We start from the raw sequence: 26,241 nt of genomic DNA on the forward strand, positions 1-26,241 counted from the left end.
AATTGAATAAATTATATATCTATTAAAAGGTAATAGTCTGCAGATTCAGAAAACGCAAAAAAGAACAAATTGAACTTTTCATGATTTTGACCCTTTCCGGAGCCCCTTAAAGCAACCCTCTTTTTCGACATGCTGAAAAGAGGTATAAGAACATGTAATAACACACCATACTATGTATGACACACTGCATCTAACCTCTTAACAAAAAAAAAAAAAAATGTTTCAAATGGTTCTAAGCACTATGCGACTTAACATGTGAGGTCATCAGTGCCCTAGACTTAGAACTACTTAAAAATAACTAACCTAAGGACATCATACAAATCCAAGCCCGAGGCAGGATTCGAACCTGCGACCGTAGCAGCAGCGCGGTTCCGGACTGAAGCGCCAAGAGCCGCTCTGTCACAACGGCCGGCTAACCTCTTAACAGCTGAAAACGACAGCCTTCTAGTGTGAATAGTTCCAGAGATAGAGATACTTAAGGTAGTCAGTGGAGAACGACTAGATCTTTTTACGCCTGCACTATTTACTTTGGAGTAATAAAAACTACACTTCCAATTGGAATTAATCGGCAAATGATGCATCACATTGTTCAGGAGGGATTAAATATTATTAAGAGATAATAATCGGAAAATGTCACTTTTTGACCAATTTCACCGTACCTACTCCCCTTAAATAGTCCAAGTCTGCTGAGGGAAACGGAATAGTCTCAGAGTTGCCTATCCTGGTAGGCAGTAGGCTAGACAGGATGACGTGTACTGCGTCAGATGGTCGCCTGATTTCATTTAACGTCGTGTGCGAAGTTTCATTTGCGAGACTTCTGTAGAGGCAGAGGAAGATTCGCTGGCACGAGTTCTGACCGCTGCGCTACAAACTGAAGAGACACCAGGTGGGGTGGACAGTGCGTACCAGAACACGCTTCGGACGTACAATGTCTGTGAACAACGTTGGTGGTTGCTACATCATCCACTGTAGCAATGCATCAGTACTGTTCTGTACGTACAGTGCACTGGTTTTTTGTCTAGAAATAATGTAAACACGTAATGTTTGGGCGTTAATACAAACGAGTGTGCTTAAGTAGTAAATGGATATTTCGTTATGTTTCCTTTCGAATTGTTACTTAATAATTGTATTGTGTCACGTCTAATTCAACTCCTCAACCAAAAGTAGATGAGCTAAACAACTGAATTGAAACCTTCGTAAAACGGAAACAGCTCGTTTCCAGACGTGGGTTCCTATTCAAAATATTATGCACTCACTCCCCTCTACAAGTCTTTGAAATTTGTAACGGGAATTTCCGAACACCCTGCATAATATATGTATGTACGTATATGGTAATGAGATGGTTTACAATCTTTTTAAATTCTCATATGCTAATATATAATTCTCCTATAAATTACTATAATAATTCTTATTTTTTATTCATATGTTTAGCCTTCGGGAATATTTAGTGCATTCCCATGGATGATACTGATCGTAGAAATATTCGAAACACAAAAATTCTGAACACCACAAGCATCATGCGAATGCAGGTTTGCCACAGCGACATTTATTCGTATGAATCTCCCTCGGGAAAGAAACGTAGTTAACACTGCTCAAGATTTCAGGTGCTGGCAATGATTTGTGTAAAGTATTACTTTTCCGAAAAGTCGCGTTTGCAACCGATAGTGACTCAAGATTCACTTCAGCAATTTCACTAAAAAAAAATTCAAGTAATTTACTTTTTTCTTCATCCATTCATCTGATATGCAATTGTTAGAGGAATCAGGGCAACGTTATTTCAGTATACTCTGGAAAACAATAGTGTAACAATCTTCTACAGACTCAGGTACATAAATCAAAAACAAAAATAAAAATAACGATCGGGTTTCGAACACAGGGTACAATGCGAAACTGGGACACTGAACACTGTGCCATCGCTGCAGCCGAACTATTTGCTCGCTAAATGGCAGATAAAGTACCCCAAAGACTTTGGCCGTCGTTATCTCAGAATCGATAAAGTATCTACGGACAAGCAGAGGCGTGTTCGCATATTTTGACCCTTCTCATACTGAACAAAGTTTCTGGGAAATCGGATTATGGCACTTTTTTTGTTCTCCTGCTAATGGCATTCCCGCCAGATCACAAAAGTTAAGCGCTGTTGGGCTTGGCTAGCAGTTGGATGGGTGACCATCCGAGTCTGCCGAATACTATTGGCAGGCGGTGTGCACTTAGCCCTTGTGAGGTACATAACTGAGAAGTAGGGGCTTCAGTCACGAAAACATCTGAGAGAGTGCTGTGCTGAACACACGCTCCTTCACATCGGCATCCAATGACGCCTATCGTATGAGGATGACACGGCGGTCGGCCGGTACTGTTGGGCTTTCCGCGGCTTATTCGGATGGAGTTGTGTTCTCCTTGTAAGAGGTAAAAAATCCTGTAACAAATTCGTTAAGCAAATTTAGCAGACTCAGTTCGGACATAACGAATGGCATTGTGGAGCATAGCCTCTCCTTGATGAGATAAATACTCCACCCCACTAGCTTTTGGCACTATCAGCAGGATCGCTGCCGTTTGTGTCATTTGCGCTCGATTCTCTTGTTATGGTACGGTAACACCTTGTGTGTGAGATCGTTCCAGTGTTGATCTTGCACTTACTGCTCTCCAAGACGATCAGCGAACTGAAGCTGCGGCTGGTGGAGTCCAGCATCCAATACTGATGCCGGCACAGGAGCCAGCGCTGATGAGTAGACTGAGGGTCTACCAACACCAGTCTGGTCCATGGCAGAAGCTACCTTAAACTCCTGTGTGGCTCTGATGGCTTATCGTGCTGACAGGCCACGTTCAGCATTCAGCGTGTCTCCACGGCATCTGACACCATGGTCGACCTGTGGGGAAAGCGCAGGTAGTGATATGGGAGAGATCGAAATGGTGTGAATTGAAACACATACTTGTTGGTCACAGTCATGTCCGAAAGCAGAGCTACTAATGGGTGTGAAGCCCATCGTACCAATAGCCAGGTTCAGCATTCAGCACGACTCCACGGCACTCGACGTCGCGATTAACCTCAGAGGACAACGTGGGCAGTGATCTGGGAGGGATCGAGAACTCCCCAAATGACGTGTGAATCGAAACACACGCGTCTTGGTCACTGACATGTCCAGAAGCAGAGATATGGACAGATCTGATTGCCTAGATACCAGTGGGCCAGGTTCAGCATTCAGCACTACTCCACGGCATCTGACGTCACAGTCCACCTGATGGGACAACGTGGACAGTGATCTAGGAGAAATGGAGAACTCCGCAAAATGGTGTGTGCGTCTTAGTCACCGCCATGCCCAGAAGCCGAGCACCCACTCCAAACTGACGCAGCGCCTTCGACAGCTGTGAGTCTCGCATTGGATTCAATAGAGTCTCCTCCGGATTACATAGCCTCCAATCGGCGAATAAGAAGCAGCAACAACTTGTATTTTCGGTAATAAATATACACCATGTAATCTGAGGAATGAAGTAGTGAAGGCAGCAGAGGATCAAGTAGGTATAAAGACAAGGGCTAGTAGAAATCCTTGGGTAACTGAAGAAATATTGAAATTAATTGATGAAAGAAGAAAATACAAAAATGCAGTAAATGAAGCAGGCAAAAAGGAACACAAACGTCTCAAAAATGAGATCGACAGGAAGTGCAAAATGGCTAAGCAGGGATGGCTAGAGGACAAATGTAAGGATGGAGAGGCTTATCTCACGAGGGGTAAGATACACTCCTGGAAATGGAAAAAAGAACACATTGACACCGGTGTGCCAGACCCACCATACTTGCTCCGGACACTGCGAGAGGGCTGTACAAGCAATGATCACACGCACGGCACAGCGGACACACCAGGAACCGCGGTGTTGGCCGTCGAATGGCGCTAGCTGCGCAGCATTTGTGCACCGCCGCCGTCAGTGTCAGCCAGTTTGCCGTGGCATACGGAGCTCCATCGCAGTCTTTAACACTGGTAGCATGCCGCGACAGCGTGGACGTGAGCCGTATGTGCAGTTGACGGACTTTGAGCGAGGGCGTATAGTGGGCATGCGGGAGGCCGGGTGGACGTACCGCCGAATTGCTCAACACGTGGGGCGTGAGGTCTCCACAGTACATCGATGTTGTCGCCAGTGGTCGGCGGAAGGTGCACGTGCCCGTCGACCTGGGACCGGACCGCAGCGACGCACGGATGCACGCCAAGACCGTAGGATCCTACGCAGTGCCGTAGGGGACCGCACCGCCACTTCCCAGCAAATTAGGGACACTGTTGCTCCTGGGGTATCGGCGAGGACCATTCGCAACCGTCTCCATGAAGCTGGGCTACGGTCCCGCACACCGTTAGGCCGTCTTCCGCTCACGCCCCAACATCGTGCAGCCCGCCTCCAGTGGTGTCGCGACAGGCGTGAATGGAGGGACGAATGGAGACGTGTCGTCTTCAGCGATGAGAGTCGCTTCTGCCTTGGTGCCAATGATGGTCGTATGCGTGTTTGGCGCCGTGCAGGTGAGCGCCACAATCAGGACTGCATACGACCGAGGCACACAGGGCCAACACCCGGCATCATGGTGTGGGGAGCGATCTCCTACACTGGTCGTACACCACTGGTGATCGTCGAGGGGACACTGAATAGTGCACGGTACATACAAACCGTCATCGAACCCATCGTTCTACCATTCCTAGACCGGCAAGGGAACTTGCTGTTCCAACAGGACAATGCACGTCCGCATGTATCCCGTGCCACCCAACGTGCTCTAGAAGGTGTAAGTCAACTACCCTGGCCAGCAAGATCTCCGGATCTGTCCCCCATTGAGCATGTTTGGGACTGGATGAAGCGTCGTCTCACGCAGTCTGCACGTCCAGCACGAACGCTGGTCCAACTGAGGCGCCAGGTGGAAATGGCATGGCAAGCCGTTCCACAGGGCTACATCCAGCATCTCTACGATCGTCTCCATGGGAGAATAGCAGCCTGCATTGCTGCGAAAGGTGGATATACACTGTGCTAGTGCCGACACTGTGCATGCTCTGTTGCCTGTGTCTATGTGCCTGTGGTTCTGTCAGTGTGATCATGTGATGTATCTGACCCCAGGAATGTGTCAATAAAGTTTCCCCTTCCTGGGACAATGAATTCACGGTGTTCTTATTTCAATTTCCAGGAGTGTAGATACTGCCTACAGGAAAATTAAAGAGACCTTTGGAGAAAAGAGAACCACTTGCATGAATATCAAGAGCTCAGATGGAAACCCAGTTCTAAGCAAAGAATGCAAAGCAGAAAGGTGGAAGGAGTATATAGAGGGTCTATACAAGGGCGATGTTCTTGAGGACAATATTATGGAAATGGAAGAGGAGGTAGATGAAGATGAAATGGGAGATATGATACTGCGTGAATAGTTTGACACAGCACTGAAAGACCTAAGTCGCAATAAGGGCCCCGGAGTAGACAACATTCCATTAGAACTACTGATGCCTTGGGAGAGCCAGTCCTGACAAAACTCTACCATCTGGTGAGCAAGAGAGGAGATGTATGAGACAGGCGAAATACCCTCAGACTTCCAGAAGAGTATAATAATTCCAATCCAAAAGCAAGCAGGTGTTGACAGATGTGAAAATTATCGAACTATAAGTTTAATAAGCATCGGCTGCAAAATACTAACGCGAATTCTTTACAGACGAATGGAAAAACTTGTAGAGCCTGACCTCAGGGAAGATCAGTTTGGATTCCGTAGAAATGTTGGAACACATGAGGCAATACTGACCTTACGACTTATCTTAGAAGAAAGATTAAGAAAAGGCAAACCTACGTTTCTAGCATTTGTAGACTTAGAGAAAGGTTTTGACAATGTTAACTGGAATACTCTCTTTCAAATTCTGAATGTTGCATTGGTAAAATACAGGGAGCGAAAGGCTATTTACAATTTGAACAGAAACCAGATGGCAGTTATAAGAATCGAGGGGCACGAAAGGGAAGCAGTGGTTGGGAAGGGAGTGAGACAGGGTTGTAGCCTCTCCCCCATGTTATTCTATCTGTATATTGAGCAAGCAGTAAAGGAAACAAAAGAAAAATTCGGAGTAGGTATTAAAATGCATGGAGAAGAAATAAAAAGTTTGAGGTTCACCGATGACATTCTAATTCTGTCAGAGACAGCAAAGGACGTGGAAGAGCAGTTGAACGGAATGGACAGTGTCTTGAAAGGAGGATATAAGATGAACATCAACAAAAGCAAAACGAGGATAATGGAATGTAGTCGAATTAAGTCGCGTGATGCTGAGGGAATTAGATTAGGAAATGAGACACTTAAAGTAGTAAAGGAGTTTTGCTATTTGGGGAACAAAGTAACTGATGATGGTCGCAGTAGAGAGGATATAAAATGTAGACTGGCAATGGCAAGGAAAGAGTTTCTGAAGAAGAAAAATTTGTTAACATCGAGTGTAGATTTAAATGTCAGGAAGTCGTTTCTGAAAGTATTTGTATGGAGTGTAGCCATGTATGGAAGTGAAACGTGGACGAGAAATAGTTTGGACAAGAAGAGAATAGAAGCTTTCGATATGTGGTGCTACAGATGAATGTTGAAGATTGGATGGGTAGATCACATAAGAAATGAGGAGGCATTGAATAGAATTGCGGAGAAGAGGAGTTTGTGGCACAACTTGACTAGAAGAAGGGATCGGTTGCTAGGACATGTTCTGAGGCATCAAGGGATCACAAATTTAGTATTGGAGGGCAGCGTGGAGGGTAAGAATCGTAGAGGGAGACCAAGAGATGAATACACTAAGCAGATTCAGAAGGATGTAGGTTGTAGTAGGTACCGGGAGATGAAGAAGCTAGCCCAGGATAGAGTAGCATGGAGAACTGCATCAAACCAGTCTCAGGACTGAAGACCACAACAACAACAACAACAATCAAAATTATCCGGACATCTGGCTGAAAATGACTTACAAGTTCGTGGCGCCCTCCATCGGAATACTGGAATTGATTATGGTGTTGGCCCACCCTTAGCCTTGATGACACCTTCCACTCTCATAGGCACACGTTCAATCAGGTGCTGGAGGGTTTCTTGGGGAATGGCAGCCCATTCTTCACGGAGTGCTACACTGAGGAGAGTTATCGATGTCGGTTGGTGAGGCCTGGCACAAAGGCAGCGTTCCAAAACATCCCAAAGCTGTTATGTAGGATTGAGGTCAGGACTCTGTGCAGGCCAGTCCATTACAGGAATGTTGTTGCCGTGTAACCACTCCGCCACAGGCCTTGCATTATGAACGAGTGCTCGTCATGTTGAAAGATGTAATCGCCATCCCCGAATTGCTCTTCAACAACGGGAAGCAAGAAGGTGCTTAAAACATCAATTTAGGCCCGTGCTGTTATATTGCCACGTAAAAAAAACAAGGGGTGCAAGCCCCTCCATGAAAAACACGACCACCGTATAACACCACCGCCTCCGAATTTTAAAGTTGGCACCACACACGCTACAGTATATTCACCTGGCATTCGCCATACCCACAACCTGCCATCGGATCGCCACAATGTATGCCGTGATTCGTCACTCCACACGACGTTTCTCCACAGTTCAATCATTCAATGTTTACGGTCCTTGCATGAAGCGAGGCGTCGTTTGGTATTTACTGGCGTGATGTTGGGTTTATGAGCAGCTGCTCGACCATGAAATCCAAGTTTTCGCACCTCCCACCTAACTGTCATAGTACTTGCAATGGATCCTGATGCAGTTTGGAATTCCTGTGTGATGGACTGTACAGCTGTCTGCCTCTTACACATTACGACCTTCTTCAACTATCGGCGGTCTCTGTCAGTCAACAGACGAGGTCGGTCTGTACGGTTCTGCGCTGTACGTGTCCCTTCACGTTTCCACTTCACTATCACATCGGAAACACTGGTCCTAGGGATGTTTAGGAGTATGGAAATCTCGCGTACAGATGTATGACACCAGTCAGTCACTTGACCACATTCGAAGTCCATGAGATCCGTGGAGCGCCCCATTCTTCTCTCTCTAATGTCTAATGACTACTGAGGTCGTTGATATAGAGTACCTGGCAGTAAGTGTCAGCAAAATGCTCCTAATATGAAAAACGTATGTTTTTGGGGTGTCCGGATACTCTTGATCATATAGTGTATCTTCCAGTTTACTGGCTGACATCTGTTTCCAAAATATTCAGAAAAGTAATGCACTTAAGACTGGTCGCACACTTAAGTGAAAATAATCTACGTAGCGTATAACAGTTTGGATCACAGAAAGGTTTCTCGACTGAGAATCCTAACTATACATTCAAACGGTACAAACCTCAAATAATAACATAACGCCAGTTGGTATTTTTTGTGATGTTTTCAAGACCTTCGACTGTGTAGATCATGGTACTCTCTTAGAAAAATTCAAGTTTTGTGGAATTGATGTTTTTATGCATTGCTGGCTTGAATGATACTTGACAAACAGAATGCAAAAGGTTGTGCTTAATAATTTGGAAAATTTTAGTTACTGGGGAAAAAGATCACAAAGGGAGTCACACAGGCTGCTGTTTTGGGTCACTCCTATTCCTTAAATATGTGAATGGCTTTCCACCTAACACCCAACAACCAAAATTTATGCTTTTTGGAGACAATATTACCATTATAACAAACCACATTAGAGAGAAAGCAACGGAAGAGTTAGTACGTGATGTTCTCCAGAGAATTATGAAGTGTTTCTCTGAAAACTGACTCTGCCTAAATTTTGGAAGAAAGGACGCTACATTCAGTTCTGTACAACAAATAGAGTCATACCAACAAGATGTAGCACATGAACAATAGTAAGGTAGAATGTACTAAATTTTTGAATGTGGGTGTTGATGAAAACATGACCTTCTCAAACAATTAACATCAGCTGCTTTTGCTCTTCGTATAATTGCTAATCTTGGAAACAAACGTACCAACCTACCGGCATATTTTGCATGTTTACACTCAATAATGTCGCACGGAATGATTTCTTGGGGTAACTAATTACTTAGAAAAAAGGTGGTGACTGCACAAAAGCGATCAGAAAGAATAACATGTGGTGTTCACCCAGTAACGTCATGTAGGTACTTCTGCAAGGAGCTAGGCACTTTAAGTGCACCGTCACAGCACATATTTTCGCTAACGAAATTCGTCATAAATAATCCGTCACAATTTGAAAAGAACAGTGATGTACGTACCTACAACACTAGAGGGAGAAATTACCTTTATTAACCACTGTTACGGCGATCAGTGGCTCAGCAAGGAGTTCAATAAACAATAATAAATTTTTTTATGACTTGCACAATATCATAAAATGTCTGGCAGGTAGCGAAGTAAGTTTCAAATTTAATTGAAAATCATTTCTCCTTGACAACTCCTCGTATCCCATGGTCGAACTTCTGCTGGTAACTGGCAGCCAGTAAAATAAAATTAAAAAATAAAAAACTTATTTTTGGTGTATTTGCACGAGTAGGAATAAAATAACAAGAGTTCATTAATGTTAACACTAATCCTGTATACATATGCTGTAAAGTGACTCGTCCACATCATTTCGATAAAACATCGTTCTGATGATATGGAACTCCTAACTAACTAACTCACTTGGCTACTAAGTAGAGACTTGGGACGACATACACTGTTAAACAGTTGATGGGCACAGACCTAAAGCGAAACCTGGCGCCGCGCGGCTGCCCCGGTCGGAGGTTGGAGTCTTCCCTCGGGCATGGGTGTGTGTGTTGTCCTTAGCGTAAGTTAGTTTAAGCTAGATTACGTAGTGTAATTCTGAAGGTGACAGGGGTAAAATATAGGCAGCGAAAGGCTATTTATAATTTGTACAGAAACCACATGGCAGTTATAAGAGTCGAGGGACATGAAAGGGAAGCAGTGATTGGGAAGGGAGTGAGACAGGGTTGTAGCCTCTCCCCGATGCTATTCAATCTGTATTTTGAACAAGTAGTAAAGAAAACGAAAGTTCGGAGTTGGTATTAAAATCCATGGAGAAGAAATAAAAACATCGAGGTTCGCCGATGACATTGTAATTCTGTCAGAGACAGCAAAGGACTTGGAAGAGCAGTTGAACGGAATGGACAGTGTCTTGAAAGAAGGGTATAAGATGAACATCAACAAGAGCAAAACGAGGCTAATGGAATGTAGTCGAATTAAGTCGGGTGATTCTGCGGGAATTAGATTAGGGAATGAGACACTTAAAGTAGTAAAGGAGTTTTGCTATTTGAGGATCACAATAACTGATGATGGTCGAAGTAGAGAGGATATAAAATGTAGACTGGCAATGGCAAGGAAAGCGATTCTGAAGAAGAGAAATTTGTTAACATCGAGTATAGATTTAAGTGTCAAGAGGTCGTTTCTGAAAGTATTTGTATGGAGTGTAGCCATGTATGGAGGTGAAACATGGACGATAGATAGTTTGGACAAGAAGAGAATAGAAGCTTTCGAAATGTGGTGCTACAGAAGAATGCTGAAGATTAGATGGGTAGATCACATAACTAATGAGGAGGTATTGAACAGAATTGGAGAGAAGAGGAGCTTGTGGCACAACTTGACTAGAAGAAGGGACCGGTTGGTAGGACATGTTCTGAGGCATCAAGGGATCACCAATTTAGTATTGGAGGGCAGCGTGGAGGGTAAAAATCGTAGAGGGAGACCAAGAGATGAATACACTAAGCAGATTCAGAAGGATGTAGTTTGCAGTAGGTACTGGGGGATGAAGAAGCTTGCACAGTATAGAGTAGCATGGAGAGCTTCTAACAACCCTACCACAACAAAGGTCAAAAATTAATTATGATTGTAGTGTTGCTCACGCTGCTAAATATTGCATTTTCGGGCAACAACAAAGTTATATTATGTGGCAGGTGTCATTTGAGCACAGTTAATAAAGTCATTTATTGGACTAATGGATAAACTAGGCACTCATCTTTTCGTGTTTCCTACGCTGGTCTCGTTGTGAACTCATGGCTGAATCGTCGAAAATCTAGGTGTTGATGATTCCAAGCTCGGATGCAAAGAGGCCTAGGTGTTATTCTGCTATATTCAAAAGTTTTATAGATGTATTTCATAAACCATTCATTTGCAAGTTAGTACAATGGTGATGTGAAAAAGTAATCAGCACACCGAATTTAAGTTACCCTTCTTTTTTATTACTTTTGTTGCACCAGCACTTCACAATATAAAACATACTTGAAAATATCTTCCTCACTGTTAAAGTTTACATTTCATAAACTGACTACAGTTTACGTCTTTTCAACATGACGACCAAGACTTGACTCTCTAATAACCGCTTACGCGCCCAAAAATCAGAGTTACAAGTACGTCAAAGGTCATAGTGATAGAAAGAATACACATAAGAATAATATCATTGCAATAAAAACGTATCGGTGTATCAAAGTACCTCTACATTAATGAAATCAAATCTGAATGTTGTCACAGAAATATGTTAACTATTTTACTGAAACACAGTAGAATATTGCTGGTATCGAGAGGTTGAGGTGAGGTGCTGTCATGGTTACGTAATTCAAGTACCATTACAAGCTGCATCAAACCAGTCTCAGGACTGAAGACCACAAGAACAACATACGGAGTCCAGAATGAGATTTTCACTCTGCAGTGGAGTGTGCGCTGATGTGAAACTTCCTGGCAGATTAAAACTGTGTGCCGGACCGAGTCTCGAAATCGGGACGTTTGCCCTTCGCGGGCAAGTGCTCTACCAACTGAGCTACCCAAGCACGACTCACGCACCGTCCTCACAGCAGAGACGAGATACTGGCGGAAGTAAAGCCGTGAGGACGGGCCGTGACTCGTGCTTGCATAGCTCAGCTGGTTGAGCACTTGCTCGCGATAGGCCAAGGTCCCGAGTTCGAGTCTCTGTCCGGCACACAGTTTTAATCTGCCATGAAGTTTCAACATACGTAGTGTGTAAGCTTCGGGGACCGATGACACTACCAGTTTGATTCCACACAATCTTACCACAAATTTCCAAAACCTGGGGAGACTGTCCTATGATTGACAGCTAATGGGCTCAGTGGTGAAGCTTCAGGTTTTATTTGGAACATCAGTAGGCGATATCATTACAAACCAAATCCAACGAATCGCCATCCGAAATGACCTTGGGTGGCCCTAAAGGTACCGTCCGACCGCCGTGTCATCCTCATCTATGGGTGTCACTGGATGCAGATATGGAAGGACGTGTGGTTAGAACACCGCTCTCTCGACCGTTGTCAGTTTTCGTGGCTGCTGCCGCTACTTTTCACTCAAGTAGCTCCTCAATTCCCCTCTCAAGGGCTGAGTGCACCCCCAGCGCTCGGCAGGCAGGACGGTCACCCATCCAAGTGCTAGCCAGGCCCGAAAGCGCTTCAGTCATTGGACGGGAACCGGCGTCACCACTGCTGCAAGACCGTTGGCAGGAGACATGATTAGTCTAGTAAAAGTCACCTGGTAGGACGTACCCTTTTGCACAGCTGACGGGCTCACAGCCAATGTGGTTGGGTGCCTTCCGGAAGCCGGGGTCGCAGACGCAGCTATGGGGGGCTGTGCAGCGCCCACCAGTTCCGCAGCCGCCGGGACACTCGGGCACGCACTGGCTGTCGCCTGTGGACCAACAACTCAAATCACGTGTCGTCACGCAGAAGCGATAGATAACATTCCATCAGAAATGACAAACTCACTGGGCTAAGTGGCAACCAAACGACCATTCAAGCAGGCGTGTACGACAGGGCAGCCAAAAGAAACCAAACTAATTTTTTCTCTGTCAGAGCTTTTCTAGTACCGCGTTTTGCCGCTAGCAGCGTATAGCGCGAACATACCATCGTCAATAGGCCGAGCGCCGTCGCTGAAGAAAGTCAAGACAGCAGCTCAATCCTTTTATCTTGGCGGTTCGCGCATGCCAGGCCAGACGCGGGCGATTGCTGCGTTGCCAGTTGTACGCGCCAAGAGAAGCAGCGCCATAGCATAAAAAAATGGCTCTGAGCACTGTGGGACTTAACATCTGTGGTCATCAGTGCCCTAGAACTTAGAACTACTTAAACCTAACTAACCTAAGGACATCACACACATCCATGCCCGAGGCAGGATTCGAACCTGCGACCGTAGCGGTCACGCGGTTTCAGACTGAAGCGCCTAGAACCGCTCGGCTACTCCGGCCTGCCGCCATAGTATAGTTCGCAAACTTACGTTTAGGGGGGAGCACGCAGTTTATGAAGTAAAGCCACCACGGCCGCATTAACCCTTTTGCTGCTACACAGACGTGCTCCCCGCATTCCGCGATGTGCGCGATTTTGTCATCAATGCACTGGTCGCCTGTGCAGACACATGGTGTTTCGACTGCTTTGACACAGTTTATCATTCGATTTCATAAAAACTATTTGGTCCAAAAATTTGAATTTTACACATCTTCTTGACTGATACCTTCCCCCAATAAATGACTTAATTTTGTTTCGATGTTCAACGCAGTTATTGTGCAGCATTAGATGTAGTAAACCATTGCAAGAAATTTTGAAGAGTTTGCAGAGGTAAAAGTCCATAGCGTATAATTTCCATATGGTCGATTTTAGTTGCCACTAGAAATTTTAAAAAATTACATTCAAACGAATAAAATTCATGAAGTAAGACACTTCGATATTGTTTTTAAATAAACAAAATATAAGCACCCAACAACGTTTGAACTCAGAACTTTCCCTTAGCAGCCATACACTTTAACCATTACACTAATGCAGCTCGTCATTCAATGCATCTCCCAGAGGACTTTAAAATATCGCGCAAAATACCGACAAACACTGTTGGTATGACTATGAATTACTCACGTTTCGCTGAAGTACAACAGGAAATAACAATTACCGCTGTTCTTTATTATGAAAAAGCGGTTAGTGAGAATGATACAAACACCTTTCCTTGCTATCGCCTGAATTAGGAGGCTTATTGCTTGTTTGGTTTAATTAATTAATAGAATATGAAGCAATTGGTATAAATAATGCTTTTTCCAAACTTTCTATAAAGTTAAGTCTGCTATCAAGACACGGTTTTTGTTCAATTACTTTATTTATGACTGAACGATTCTAAAACTAAAGACACTCGTCCGTGCTCTGCACTGCAGTCGAGCTCTGGCAACGTCGTTCTCTGTTCATTGGCTGACTGTGTTTTGTGACGTCAGATGCGCAGAACGAACCTAAACTCGGCCGCCGTCATAAATGACGCGCACTTTAGTATCGGCAGAATTTATAGTGACAAATGTTTTGTGTGATTGTCGCCGTTATAATGGCTGATTTTCGTGAACAGTGTGCGAGGGTGAAATTCTGCTTGTTGCTTGAAAAGCTGGAACAGAAACTCCTGATATGTTATAAACGGCTTGCAGGGACGATGCTATAGGGAAAATTGGAGTATTTGAGTGGTTTTCCCATTTCCTCGTTCTGGTCGTCCTTCCACGGCTCGAACACATGAAACTGTTGAAAACATTCGTGAAATCATCGGTGAAGATTGACGACGGACCACGTGGACGATACCTTCTTCGTCTGGCCGCATGGACGTGATGCTCTTAACAGATTTTTGGACCACTTCAACTGTCTTCATCCCCGCATTAAATTTACTATGGAGGTTGAAAATGATGGGATGCTTCCATTTTTAGACGTAATGGTTTATAAAAAAACAGATGGAACTTTGGCACACAGTGTTCACAGAAAGCCTACACACACAGATTGGTATCTGCATCCTAAGAGTTGTCATCCACCACACCAACGCAATGGCGTCCTTAGGGCTTTGGTACGGAGAGAATATGCCATTTCCGACGCAGACAGCTTAACTCAAGAACTTGAGCATTTGATGACTGTTTTTAAGGAAAATGGATACACCGAGAAGCAGTTTCGTCGGGCTATGGAGTTTGGACCATCTCCGGAGGTGTACGAAGAGGATCATGGATCTGTGGCCTTTCTTCCTTATGCTGGAGGATTATCGTTTAAGATTGGACGAATTTTAAGGAATTTTAACATTAAGAGTGTGTTCCGTCCACCTTCTAAGATTAAGGCTCTGCTCGGCTCTGTGAAGGATGATTTGGAGCTTAGGAAACCTGGGTGTACAAAATTCCGTGTCAATGTGGGAAAGCTTACGTTGGCCGTTCTATTCGTACAGTGCATGACAGGTGTGTGGAAGATCGTCGTCACACGAGGCTACAACAGCCGGAAAAATCGGCGGTAGCAGAACACTGCCTAAATGAGGGACACAATATGAAATTTGAGGAAACTGTTGTGGTTGCCAACATTTCCGGTTTTTGGAACAGTGTTAATAAAGAGGCGATTGAAATTAGGTTGGCTGATAATTTAATCAACAGAGACAATGAGTTTCCTCTTAGCAAGACGTGGAATCCTGTATTGTCTCGCATCAAAACTGAACGTTCTTCGGTGCGGCCCTGAGTGCGATATATCGTTGCCAGCAGTGTTCCACCAAGGGCGGCGCCACCTCCCTGTCTTCGAGGGCAGCAACCGTGATGGGCGGCGCATGCGCCGTGTACTGAACGGTGGCCTATATAGGACGTCGATTTGCAGCCTGGCGTCAGTTCTCAGCAGGTCTCATCAGCAGAAGCAGCATTTTCCTGAAGATGGCGACCAGTTGGATCGCCGAAATATCGAGTCAAGTTGATTTTAGGATCCGGTAGCAAACCCGAAGAGACTTTTAACACTGAAGACAGTGTGGAGCTATTGGGAGTGAGCTGTGCCAGAGGATTTAGGAATGAGAAGTTTGGCTTCCACATTCGTACTACGACTGCTGACCGCTAAACAAAAACGAGGTCACGTGAAAGCATGCTTTGGAAGAAGGGTCCCGAAATGGTTGAAACTATTCTCTAAAAATTAACACAGAGGACGAAACTTCGTGCTATGCTTACGATCCATAATCAGAATAACAGTCATACCAATGGAAGACTTTAAGTTTGCCTCGCCCTAACAAAGCTCGTTAGGTGGAATCACACGTTACGACAATGATGATTTTTTTTTATGTGAGAAGTATCGTCCATTCAGAGTTTGTTCCATACGGGCCAGACAGTCAACTAGGCTTGGAAGTTTTGCAAAGATTCCGCAACATTGCGACGCGGAAGCGGCCTGATTTTTTGGCTGTCGGGTGACAGGTTTTTCCATCATGACAATGCCCCAGCTCACACACCCCTGTCGGTACGGCAGTTCTTGACCAAAAATGGAATTACACCTGTTTCTCATTCCCCATACTCATCCCACCTTTCCCCATTCGACTTTTTTTTGTTTCCTTGAATGAAATGAGACATGAAAGGAAAACGTTTTGTTGATTTTGCTGAGGTGAATAAAAAACGATGGAGGTGCTCTCAAACATTATAGAAGATAAATTTCAACAATATTTTGAGAAATACGAGAGTCGTTCAATTAGTAATGCACCACATTTTTTTTCTCAGAACATTTTTATGGTTAAGATTCAGAAATTGGCGACAATATACATGTCTTGTCCATGTCCTACTGCTCTACGTAGTCCCCATCACGTTCTATGGCCGTACGCCAACGTTGTGGAAGAGCATGTTATTCCCTGCTGATAAAAGCTCTTGTCCTGTGGGCGTAGACATGTTTTCACTGCGTGACTGACACTCTCGTCATGTTCAAAGTGTGTTACGCCTAGAGAATCTTTAAGTGACCCAAAGAGATGAAAATCAATGGGTGCCAGGTCTGGACTGTAGGATGGATGAGGCAGTGATGTCCAACCCAATTTGGCGATGTGTTCCCGGGTTCCCAGACTTGTGCGTGGGCGTGCATTATCGTGTTAGAGCATGATTTCAGCTGGATTCATGTCCAAACACGTCGGAAACGGTTCTTGAGTTTATTCAGAGTCTTGACGTATGCCTATGAAGTGATGGTTGACCCTCTTGGCATCAATTCCACGAGAATGACACCCTCACAATCCCAGAAGACTGTCACCATGACTTTTCCGGCAGAGGGGGTTGTCTTGACTTTCTTCTTTTGTGGCGATGCCACTCTATTGACTGCCTTTTTATTTCCAGCGCGAAGTGGTGCACCCAGCTTTCGTCCCCCATAACGATCCGTGACAGAAAGGCCTCTCCGTCGGTCTCAAAACGCCCTAACAATTCAGACGAAATGGCCTTTCTTCGAATCTTATGGTCCGCTGTGAGCATTCGTGGAATCTATAGTGAGAACCACTTCGAATGTCCGAGAGTCTCGATCACTGCAGTCGCACTTCCAATGATGAACGACAACTGTAGACCCAATTATCGAGTTGTGATGCGCCGGTCGGCACGAATAATGGCATCCGCACGATTCAGTATATCTGGAGCAGTGGCTGTGACAGGACGTCCCGAGCGTGGCTGACAGTGGAGCCCTGTTTCTGCATTTCCTGAGGCTGTAACTTTCTTTACCCATCACCCAACTGCATCCTTGTCAGCTGCAGCATCGCCATACACTGCACACAAACGTTTGTGGATGATCACCACGGTTTCCATTATGACGTTGTACTACGGCTCTGACTTCTGCGAGAACGGTTCGAAACTTCACCAGCGCACAGAATAAACATAAGATGTGAAGCACCAACAAGAATGTATATTAATGGCTGTTAAAAAAACTGGGGCATTACTTATTGAACCACTCTCGTGGATGAAAAGATTACAGAAATGTATCTACATCTACATCCATACTCCGCAAGCCACCTTACGGTGTGTGGCGGAGGGTACCCTGAGTACCTCTATCGGCTCTCCTTTCTATTCCAGTCTCTAAATGTTCATAGAAAGAAAGATTGTCGGTATGCCTCTGTGTGGGCTCTAATCTCTCTGATTTTATCCTCACGGTCTCTTCACGAGATATACGTAGGAGGGGACAATATACTGCTTGACTCCCCGGTGAAGGTATGTTCTCGAAACTTCAACAAAAGCCCGTACCGATCCACTGAGCGTCTCTCTTTCAGAGTCTTCCACTGGAGTTTATCTGTCATCTCTGTAACGCTTTCGCGATTACTAAATGATCCTGTAACGAAGCGCGCTGCTCTCCGTTGGATCTTCTTTATCTCTTCTATGTACCCTATCTGCTACGGATCCCACACTGGTGAGCAATATTCAAGTAGTGTACTATAATCTATTTCCTTTGTTTTCGGATTGCATTTCCTTAGGATTCTTCCAATGAATCTCAGTCTGGCATCTGCTTTACCGACGATCAACTTTATATGATCATTCCATTTTATCACTCCTAATGCCTACTCCCAGATAATTTATGGAATTAAATGCTTCCAGTTGCTGACCTGCTCTATTGTAGGTTGAAACACGTATGTAACATAGCAGCGATGGCGAGGCATTGTAGCATCTGTGACCAGAGAGTATGCGCTTGACCGCGCGAGTGTTGCGAGAGTTCGCTAGTTGTCGCTATGCAGAGCTGTACTCTGTCTGTAGTCGTTGCGAGTCTGTAGCTCTGTTTAGTTGCAGAGCAGTACTCAGTCAGTAGTCGTCATGCAGAGCGGTCGGTCAGTAGTAGCAGCCCAGTGCGGTTGTGTGATGTAGGCGGTCGGCAACACTGGTCAAGATGCTGAATGAGGTATACTGTTAATTAATATAATCATTAGACAATGTAAAACTTATTTATTGTAATCAATCTCCAACAAGTCCCCCAATAATAATTTTGATTTCAAAAGCATTTTTCAAAAAATTTTATTTTTTATTGAACTAAAGATTTCGTTGCACTTCCCATTTCATTCCACTTCTTTTGAAGAAAAATTTCAGTAAATTCACAGAAAAAAGGAATATTATTATTTGCAATGCAGTTCCTCCAAGCCGTGCGCAGAAATAAGAGCAGAAATTTGACATCCAGTTATTCTGAGGTAAGACTTTAATTCTGATTGTTTTACACAGGGCCAAAGACCGATATTTCGGTTTAATTGAATTTTCTTATCACTGAATGGACTTTAATTTTTTGTGAAGAATTTATATTTGAGTCAGATTGCGATTATCAGTTTTATTGTCATTAAATTTAATTGCAGGGAGGTTACGTTTGGACGTTTGGCTCCTATTCATTTATTATTTCTGTCTTTAAAATTTTTGTGGGGAGGTTACACTTGGCGACACCCAGTCCAGGATCGTATTTCGTTGAGAGTCTTTTGAGCAACAGTCAGATATCTGCTCTTATTTGCTTAGATATAATTAGGATTTAGCGCAACGCTTTTATTAATCTTGTGACTTTCTTTCTACAGGTCAACGGCAATTCGTTGCTCTATTGTATTTGTGTGTTGCTTTTGCATTTGTGCTTATTGTTTTGTGAATAATTGTGACTGTTGTTAAAATGCCGCGAAAGACTGTGAATAGTGTATCGCGAGGTATTATGAACGAAATAAGCGAATTAAATAACTTCACCAATAATACTAGTGACACGCAGTGTAATCATGACAATCCTGCGTCCACTAACAATCAGTGCATTCCAACCACTAATGATGACTTTCACCTTAATGATGAACAAACGAACTCAATTGTCTCGTCTGTTAACTTGACGACAATTGATGACGCGGAGCGGTCTATAGTAATGAGCGCTGCCGAGCTTAACACACCCGATTTAGAAAATCTAAGTAATGTACAGACAAATTTGTCTAATGAAAATGAACAGGATACACAAGGTACGACAGATTTATTTAATTCCGAAACAATGACTGATAGTATACATTTGACTGACAAACCTTTTTGTAAATCTCAAAATGACCAAATGGTTACAGAAAGTGAAACAATTCCAGATCCACTGTTGAACAGCACGGAGAATAGAAATGCTGACCTTGAGTCGAATCCAATTATGGCTTTGTTGCGACAAATGAGTAAACAACAGAGTGAAGATTTCAGACAACTTAGGGAAGATAACAAACAACAGAATGAAAACCTCAAGCAACTTAGTGAACAGGTCAGACAACAAAATGAAAAATTTGACGACAATTCGAGGCAGCTTAGTGAACAAATTAGAGCGGTTGCCGCGCAGTGCCATGACACTAAGGAACAGTTGCGCGCGGAAATTGAGGCGTGTTCACAAAAAAAATAGCGAAGAAATTAAATCTGTTGCGCAAGAATTAAGAGAAATGCAAACAGTCGCAACAGAAACACTCAGAGACGAAATTAGCGGAGTCGCTAAACAATGCTCTGAAAAAGCTGCACAATTACGGGACGAGTTTAAAGCAATGAACTTTCGCGCACTATGGACGCAAAGATAGACGCGAAATTCGAACAACAGAACACTCAGATGAACGAGCGCTTTAATCAGCACATACAGAACAGTGATACGCGTTTCCGCAGATTTATTCAAGATCAAAACAAAGTAAAACGACAAGTCATGGAAACAATCACTGCACAAAGACAAGAGGACAAACGTAAAATGTTCGCGAAAGCAAAAACGTATGTAAACAATAATATTACTACAGTGTCCGACAAAATTAATACCATAGAACAATTGAACGCGGAATTAAGGGATGAAATTTCTGAACTTAAATCAAAAACAGATACACACACAGTAAATATTCAAACAGTGACAGATAGATTCGAACAATTAGATCTAACACAGGATTGCGATGTCATCAAAGCTGATGTTAAAAAAATGAGCGAAACTACGCGCAAGTTGCAAAAACAGATTAATGCGTCCGATTCTAAAACCGATGACCAGGTCAAAATACTGACTGAAAAATGTGATGAATTGGCCAGTCGTATTGATGTTATCGAAAATGCTAATGACAATAAATCAGACGATACTGCACCGGTTTCATTTATCCAAACACCTGAATTTCAAAATTTACAGCAGACAATTAAAGAGATCGATTCATCTAACAACACGTTACGTAGGAGGTTATCAAATTTACAACAAGAAGTAACAGAGATGAAAAACATTTCAGTTAATAACATACCGCAACAGACGCCACTTTATGAGCATTTATCAGAGTCACGCAGCGTGTATAATGTGAACAATTTACAGAGACTACGCGAATTAAAATCCGAAAAGCTACGCGACTTAAAATATGAAAAGCTACGCAACTTGAAGTACGAAATGACACAGACGAACAGATTCACTCACAAACCCGAACGTGTTATCAAACCGAGTGACGAGAACGTAGATTTCAAGCAATTTGCATTTGTAAGAAAATCTAAGGAATTTAATAATGACAGCGTACAGGTACACACTTTGAGCTGTATACGACAATTTGTTTTTATGCTTTCACCGCTATTGCGTGTAATGCAGAAACTAGCTTTGAAACAGATGCGACAATTTATTTTTGTATTTACAACAGCATTGCCTATAATGAAGAAACTAGAATTAACTTGGACACAACTATTTGTTTTTGAATTTATACCGCAAATGCCTGTAACGCAAAAGCCAAAATTTATTTGCAGTGCGTAAATGACCTCAGGGGATTCATTACGCTTTAATGAATATGTGCCGTAGCGAGCATAGGGCCCCGAGCTGTAGTAGTGCTGTTTCATCTTTAGTTTTCTGCACTGCTGCCTTCTCTTCTACTATCCTTTATATCTATCAAAACAGCTCTTTAACTATTGCCCTATCTAGAATTAAGAATATGTACCGAAAACCAGATGTGACAAATTTTTACTGAAAGTGACAACATTCTTTAGGCACTCCAGAACCAGCGTAATTTTAAATAACAGATAAAAATCGTAATCATCAGTATGTGTAAAATTATCAGCAATAGCAAACCACATTTTGGTAACAATATATGTTTTTCGCTACAATAGCATAAAAGTCAACCGCTTAGCATACCTAACCAACAATGCAGTCTACAAGGTCAAGCAAACTTCAATGTTTCGCCGCGTGCACGTATAGTCCCAGTCCCAACAAATAGTAACGCATGGCAGCAAAGAAATAACTACGTACAGATAACACACTATTTCAACTCGTATCGCAATGCGCCGTATAGAAATTACTATCATGACAGACGTAAAAAAATGATGAGCACAATTTTCAGCGTACATTTAATAACAGTCGATCTTATGAGCAGCAACAACATCAGCAACAACATATTATGATGAATGAAACAGACAATAGGTGTCATCTATAGCGTAACACGTCAGCAAGAAATAGCAGAACAGTTCATATAGTGGATATGCCACAGCATCCTCCCGTAAAATAAATAACGGAACGTACGATAGATTTTAACCAGATACAGCACAGATTGCATATTACAGTAACGCAAACATTACTTTTGACACGCAGAATTTTGCTCACGAGAATGTTATTTGAAACATGCTCTGTTGAATGCACCACTTTTATCGCACCCAGATCTTACCAGAAATTTTTCCATTGCCACCGACAGTTCCAATACCGCTTTAGGCGTACACATTTTCCAGGAAATTGAAGAAGAAGGCTCAACAGTAATTAAAAGCATCGCATTTGCAAGTCGCATTTTGTCACCTGCTGAACGAAATTACTCCGTTACAGAACTTGAAACATTATGTGTTGTACGGGCTTTTACGAGATTTCGGCACTTTCTTTATGGCAGACATACCACCGTCTACACAGACCACAGAGCAATACAGTTTTTGCTTTCAGCTAAATTTACTCACGACAGATTAAGCAGATGGAAACTTTATTTGCAAGAATTTAATTTTACGATTGTTCACATTCCCGGCACACAAAATGTTATAGCAGACGCACTATCGCGTTCTCTCGGCAACAATCAGCAAGACGTAGCAACCAACTTCTGCAAAACAAATTTCAGTGTCATGTACATTCAGCAAGTTGCATTTGAAAACTTTATTTCATCGTCATTACAGGACATAGCAAAGGAGCAAAATAAAGACAATGTGTGGAAAGAAATTAAACACCTTTGGCAAGATAGAAAAAATGTTACGATTAGAAACCATTACACTGTACGCAATGACATTGTGTTTCGCCGCTCTCATCCTGACAGCAACAATTGGTTATTATGCATACCTGACGAACTGGTTAACAAATTAATTTGGTACACTCATTTAAGCTATGCACATTACGGAGCAAGAAAATGTTTTCTTATACTGAGACAGAATTGTTATTTTACCAACATGGAGAAACGTATACGACGAGTTTTAGCGTCTTGTAAAATTTGCCAGAAAGCTAAATCAGACACCACTTCACATATTCCTCCTTTATATCTCATTATACCTGTTAAATTAAGACATATGGCCGCAGTAGATATTTTTGGTCCGATTCCGAGAACTAACAGAGGTTTTTGCTACATCTTTGTCGCTGTTGAGCTCACTTCAAAATTTGTTACTTTCACTCCATTACGCAAAGGTAATGCTAAAACTGTTTCGAAAGCATTTGTAAAACATTTTCTATCTCATGTAGGGCATGTAATGAAAGTAATTTCTGATAATGGATCACAATTTCGTAGTAGCGTATGGACACACATGTTACAAGCTAGAAACATTTCTCCGATCTATATATCCAAGTACCACGCTTCTTCGAACCCCTGTGAAAGATTAATGAAAGAAATTGGTAAGCTGTGCCGAATATACTGCCACAAAAGACATATTGATTGGGATACACACATACTCTCATTCCAAGATGTGATTAATTCCATACCAAATGAATCCACTATGCTATCTCCGTTTGTTATACTGAAAAACGTTGAACCGCCAAACAAAATTAAAGAATTAATAGAATTCCCCAAAAGTCGTCGCCTACGACACCACGAAATAATTAACATTGCGCTGAACAACATCAAACGTGCCGCAGAGCGCCGGAGAAGACAGGAAAAACGGGTTTGTACACGCCGCGACTTTCACGTTGGACAGAAGATATTAATACGTACACACTATTTATCCAGCAAATTAAAAGGTAAGTGCAGTAAATTTGAACTTCTATACGCAGGTCCATATCGGATTCGCAGCATCCCTCACCCCAATGTTGTACACGTCGAAACTTTGAGAACCAGAAAATCGAAAGGCAATCACCATATCTCAAACATTAAACCGTTTATTGAGTGAAACCACTGTATGATTCAACACACTATGATGTCTTTTACTAACGCAATTATTTCACCTGACTAATTACTGATGATTATCGTATTTTTTCTTGGCAAGTGCCCGGCAAGGTAAGGTTAGCAGGTCGCTTTTCTTGTCGTTACACATCAGGCCGTGCACATTTTCCATTTTTTTTGTGTGTATGATTGTACTCCAGTTTTGTTTGTATGCACTATGAAATAGTTAAGATATAACACACCAGTCGACTTTGACATTTTTTTTTTTTGCCTTATGACATCTCAACATCGTGACTGTTTTACATTTATTTTGCTGCTGCATTGTATTATTCTGTGTACATTTTTGCATCTGAACACTGTCAATGTCTTTGACATATTACGTTTTCTGTCATGTTATGCTGTATGGTTAATTATGTCACCATAAACCAGTCATTATCTAGTGGGTATATGATTTAAATGCAGGACATTAATCTCTGTTCATTAATTTCAGAAAGAAATGATGCATGTAAGAAATAAATTCAACAGAAATGGGAATTTCACCTACGGGATAAACGAAAGGAGATGCAATAACTTTATGAGGAAGAGTAAATGGATCAGGATTAACAAGCATTAACAAGAATATACTATACTCATCACAGAATAGCAGTCTTAACTAATTTTTTCTTTCAGAATACAAGGTGATTGATGCAGGCTGTCAGACAGAACTACACATCTTAGTTTTAGTGATGAAATATGCTAGAGATAAGGAATAGTTGTATAATGAGTAATGAAGTGATTTTTTGCAGATGATAATGAATGCTGATGAATAATGATGAAGGATATGGTATTATGAATAATGAAGTTTTTCTTTACAGGTGATGATAATAATGAAGTTATGATAATATGGATAATGAAGTGATTGATAATGAAGTTTTTTCTTTACAGATGAGGATAATGTTGAAGTTATGTATTTATGCTATGTAGTTATTTAAGTATTTGTTGCAGTTTGCTTTGACAGCAGGTGTTATATTGCATAGTAGGATGACAGAAAGTTTTGGAAAGGACAGCTATGGAACACATTTTATACACATTTCACTACCTGTTAATTCGAAGTTCACTACTTTTCAGCATAGTGTGCGTTTCTTCTTTCAGGTTAATAATCCATTTTGTAATTTTTCCAGGAGAAGTTTTTCATGATACTTACTAAACCTGTTACTTATTATACCTGTTCTAGTACTTGCATTTTTATTTTTTTACCCATTTGTGTTTATCATTTATAAATATGATCACATATACTGCCTTGTTACATAACCTTGCTACAGCTGACTCATGACGAATGACGTTACCTGTCCTCATTTGCAGCAATAGGTCAAAAGCAAATAGTGTTATGCCTCACCAATTAATTAACGATCCCAACGCAATGCATTGCTAACAAAAAAAAATGTATTACCAATCCCAAGTAGTGATACCAGTTTGAGAAAATTCTGAATAATACTGATTAGCTCTGAATAGTATGTCACTTGAGTAATGACCTCTTAATGAGAAAGTATATATTTAAAATAATGCTTTGTCACTAGCTAATAATTGCCACTGTTTATTGTAATGAGACTATTTATAATGCGCATGATCATTAATGCTATGACTGTAATTAACTGATTTTTAATAATGACTTCGTAATGATCTGAATAATACTGAATGATGAACTATGTTTTATTCTATTCAATACTTGATGGCCACTGAGTGCCAATAATTAATGTCAATCAACGAAATTGTTATTAATTATGCCATTAATTAACTCTTGTTTTCAATGTTCATACTTTGTAATTGGAAATGAATGTGACTGTTTAATAATGCTTTGTAATTAGGAGAAGACTAATGATTCTTACTATATTAGAATGACAAATGATTAATTAACGACAAATGATTAATTAACTGTAATTAGACAAATGATTAATTAACGACAAATGATTAATTAACTGTAATTAGGAAAAGGCTAATGATTATTATTGGAATGACAAATGATTAATTAACTGTAATTAGGAGAAGGTTAATGATTCTTAATTATACTCTGTAACTGGAAAAGAATGTGATTGTTTCATAATGCTTTGTAATCAGGAGAAGGCTAATGATTCTTACTATATTGGAATGACAAATGATTAATTAACCATGCTACATTTTGTAACTAGGAAAAGAAGACTACTGATTCTATGTAAAACAATTAATGAACATTTTTCTGTAATACTACATACTTGGTACAGAAATGTTCAATAACTGGGCTATGAATGCCACAAACTGCTAATTAAGTCTGTAATTGTCAATATTATGTGACTTGATGTCCTT

General features: G+C 41.9%; 1 protein-coding gene across 1 annotated transcript in view; it reads right to left on the reverse strand.

The window, feature by feature from the left end:
- LOC124552539 (platelet endothelial aggregation receptor 1-like) overlaps positions 1-26,241 on the reverse strand; it is a 187,556-nt gene that overhangs the window by 82,438 nt on the left and 78,877 nt on the right. Inside the window, exon 5 of the mRNA XM_047126857.1 lies at positions 12,435-12,576. Within this exon, the coding sequence (XP_046982813.1) occupies positions 12,435-12,576 (142 nt within the window). The remainder of the gene's footprint in view (positions 1-12,434; positions 12,577-26,241) is intronic.

This window comes from Schistocerca americana, chromosome 10 (assembly GCF_021461395.2).
Source record: "Schistocerca americana isolate TAMUIC-IGC-003095 chromosome 10, iqSchAmer2.1, whole genome shotgun sequence".
NCBI classification, from domain to species: Eukaryota; Metazoa; Arthropoda; class Insecta; order Orthoptera; family Acrididae; genus Schistocerca; species Schistocerca americana.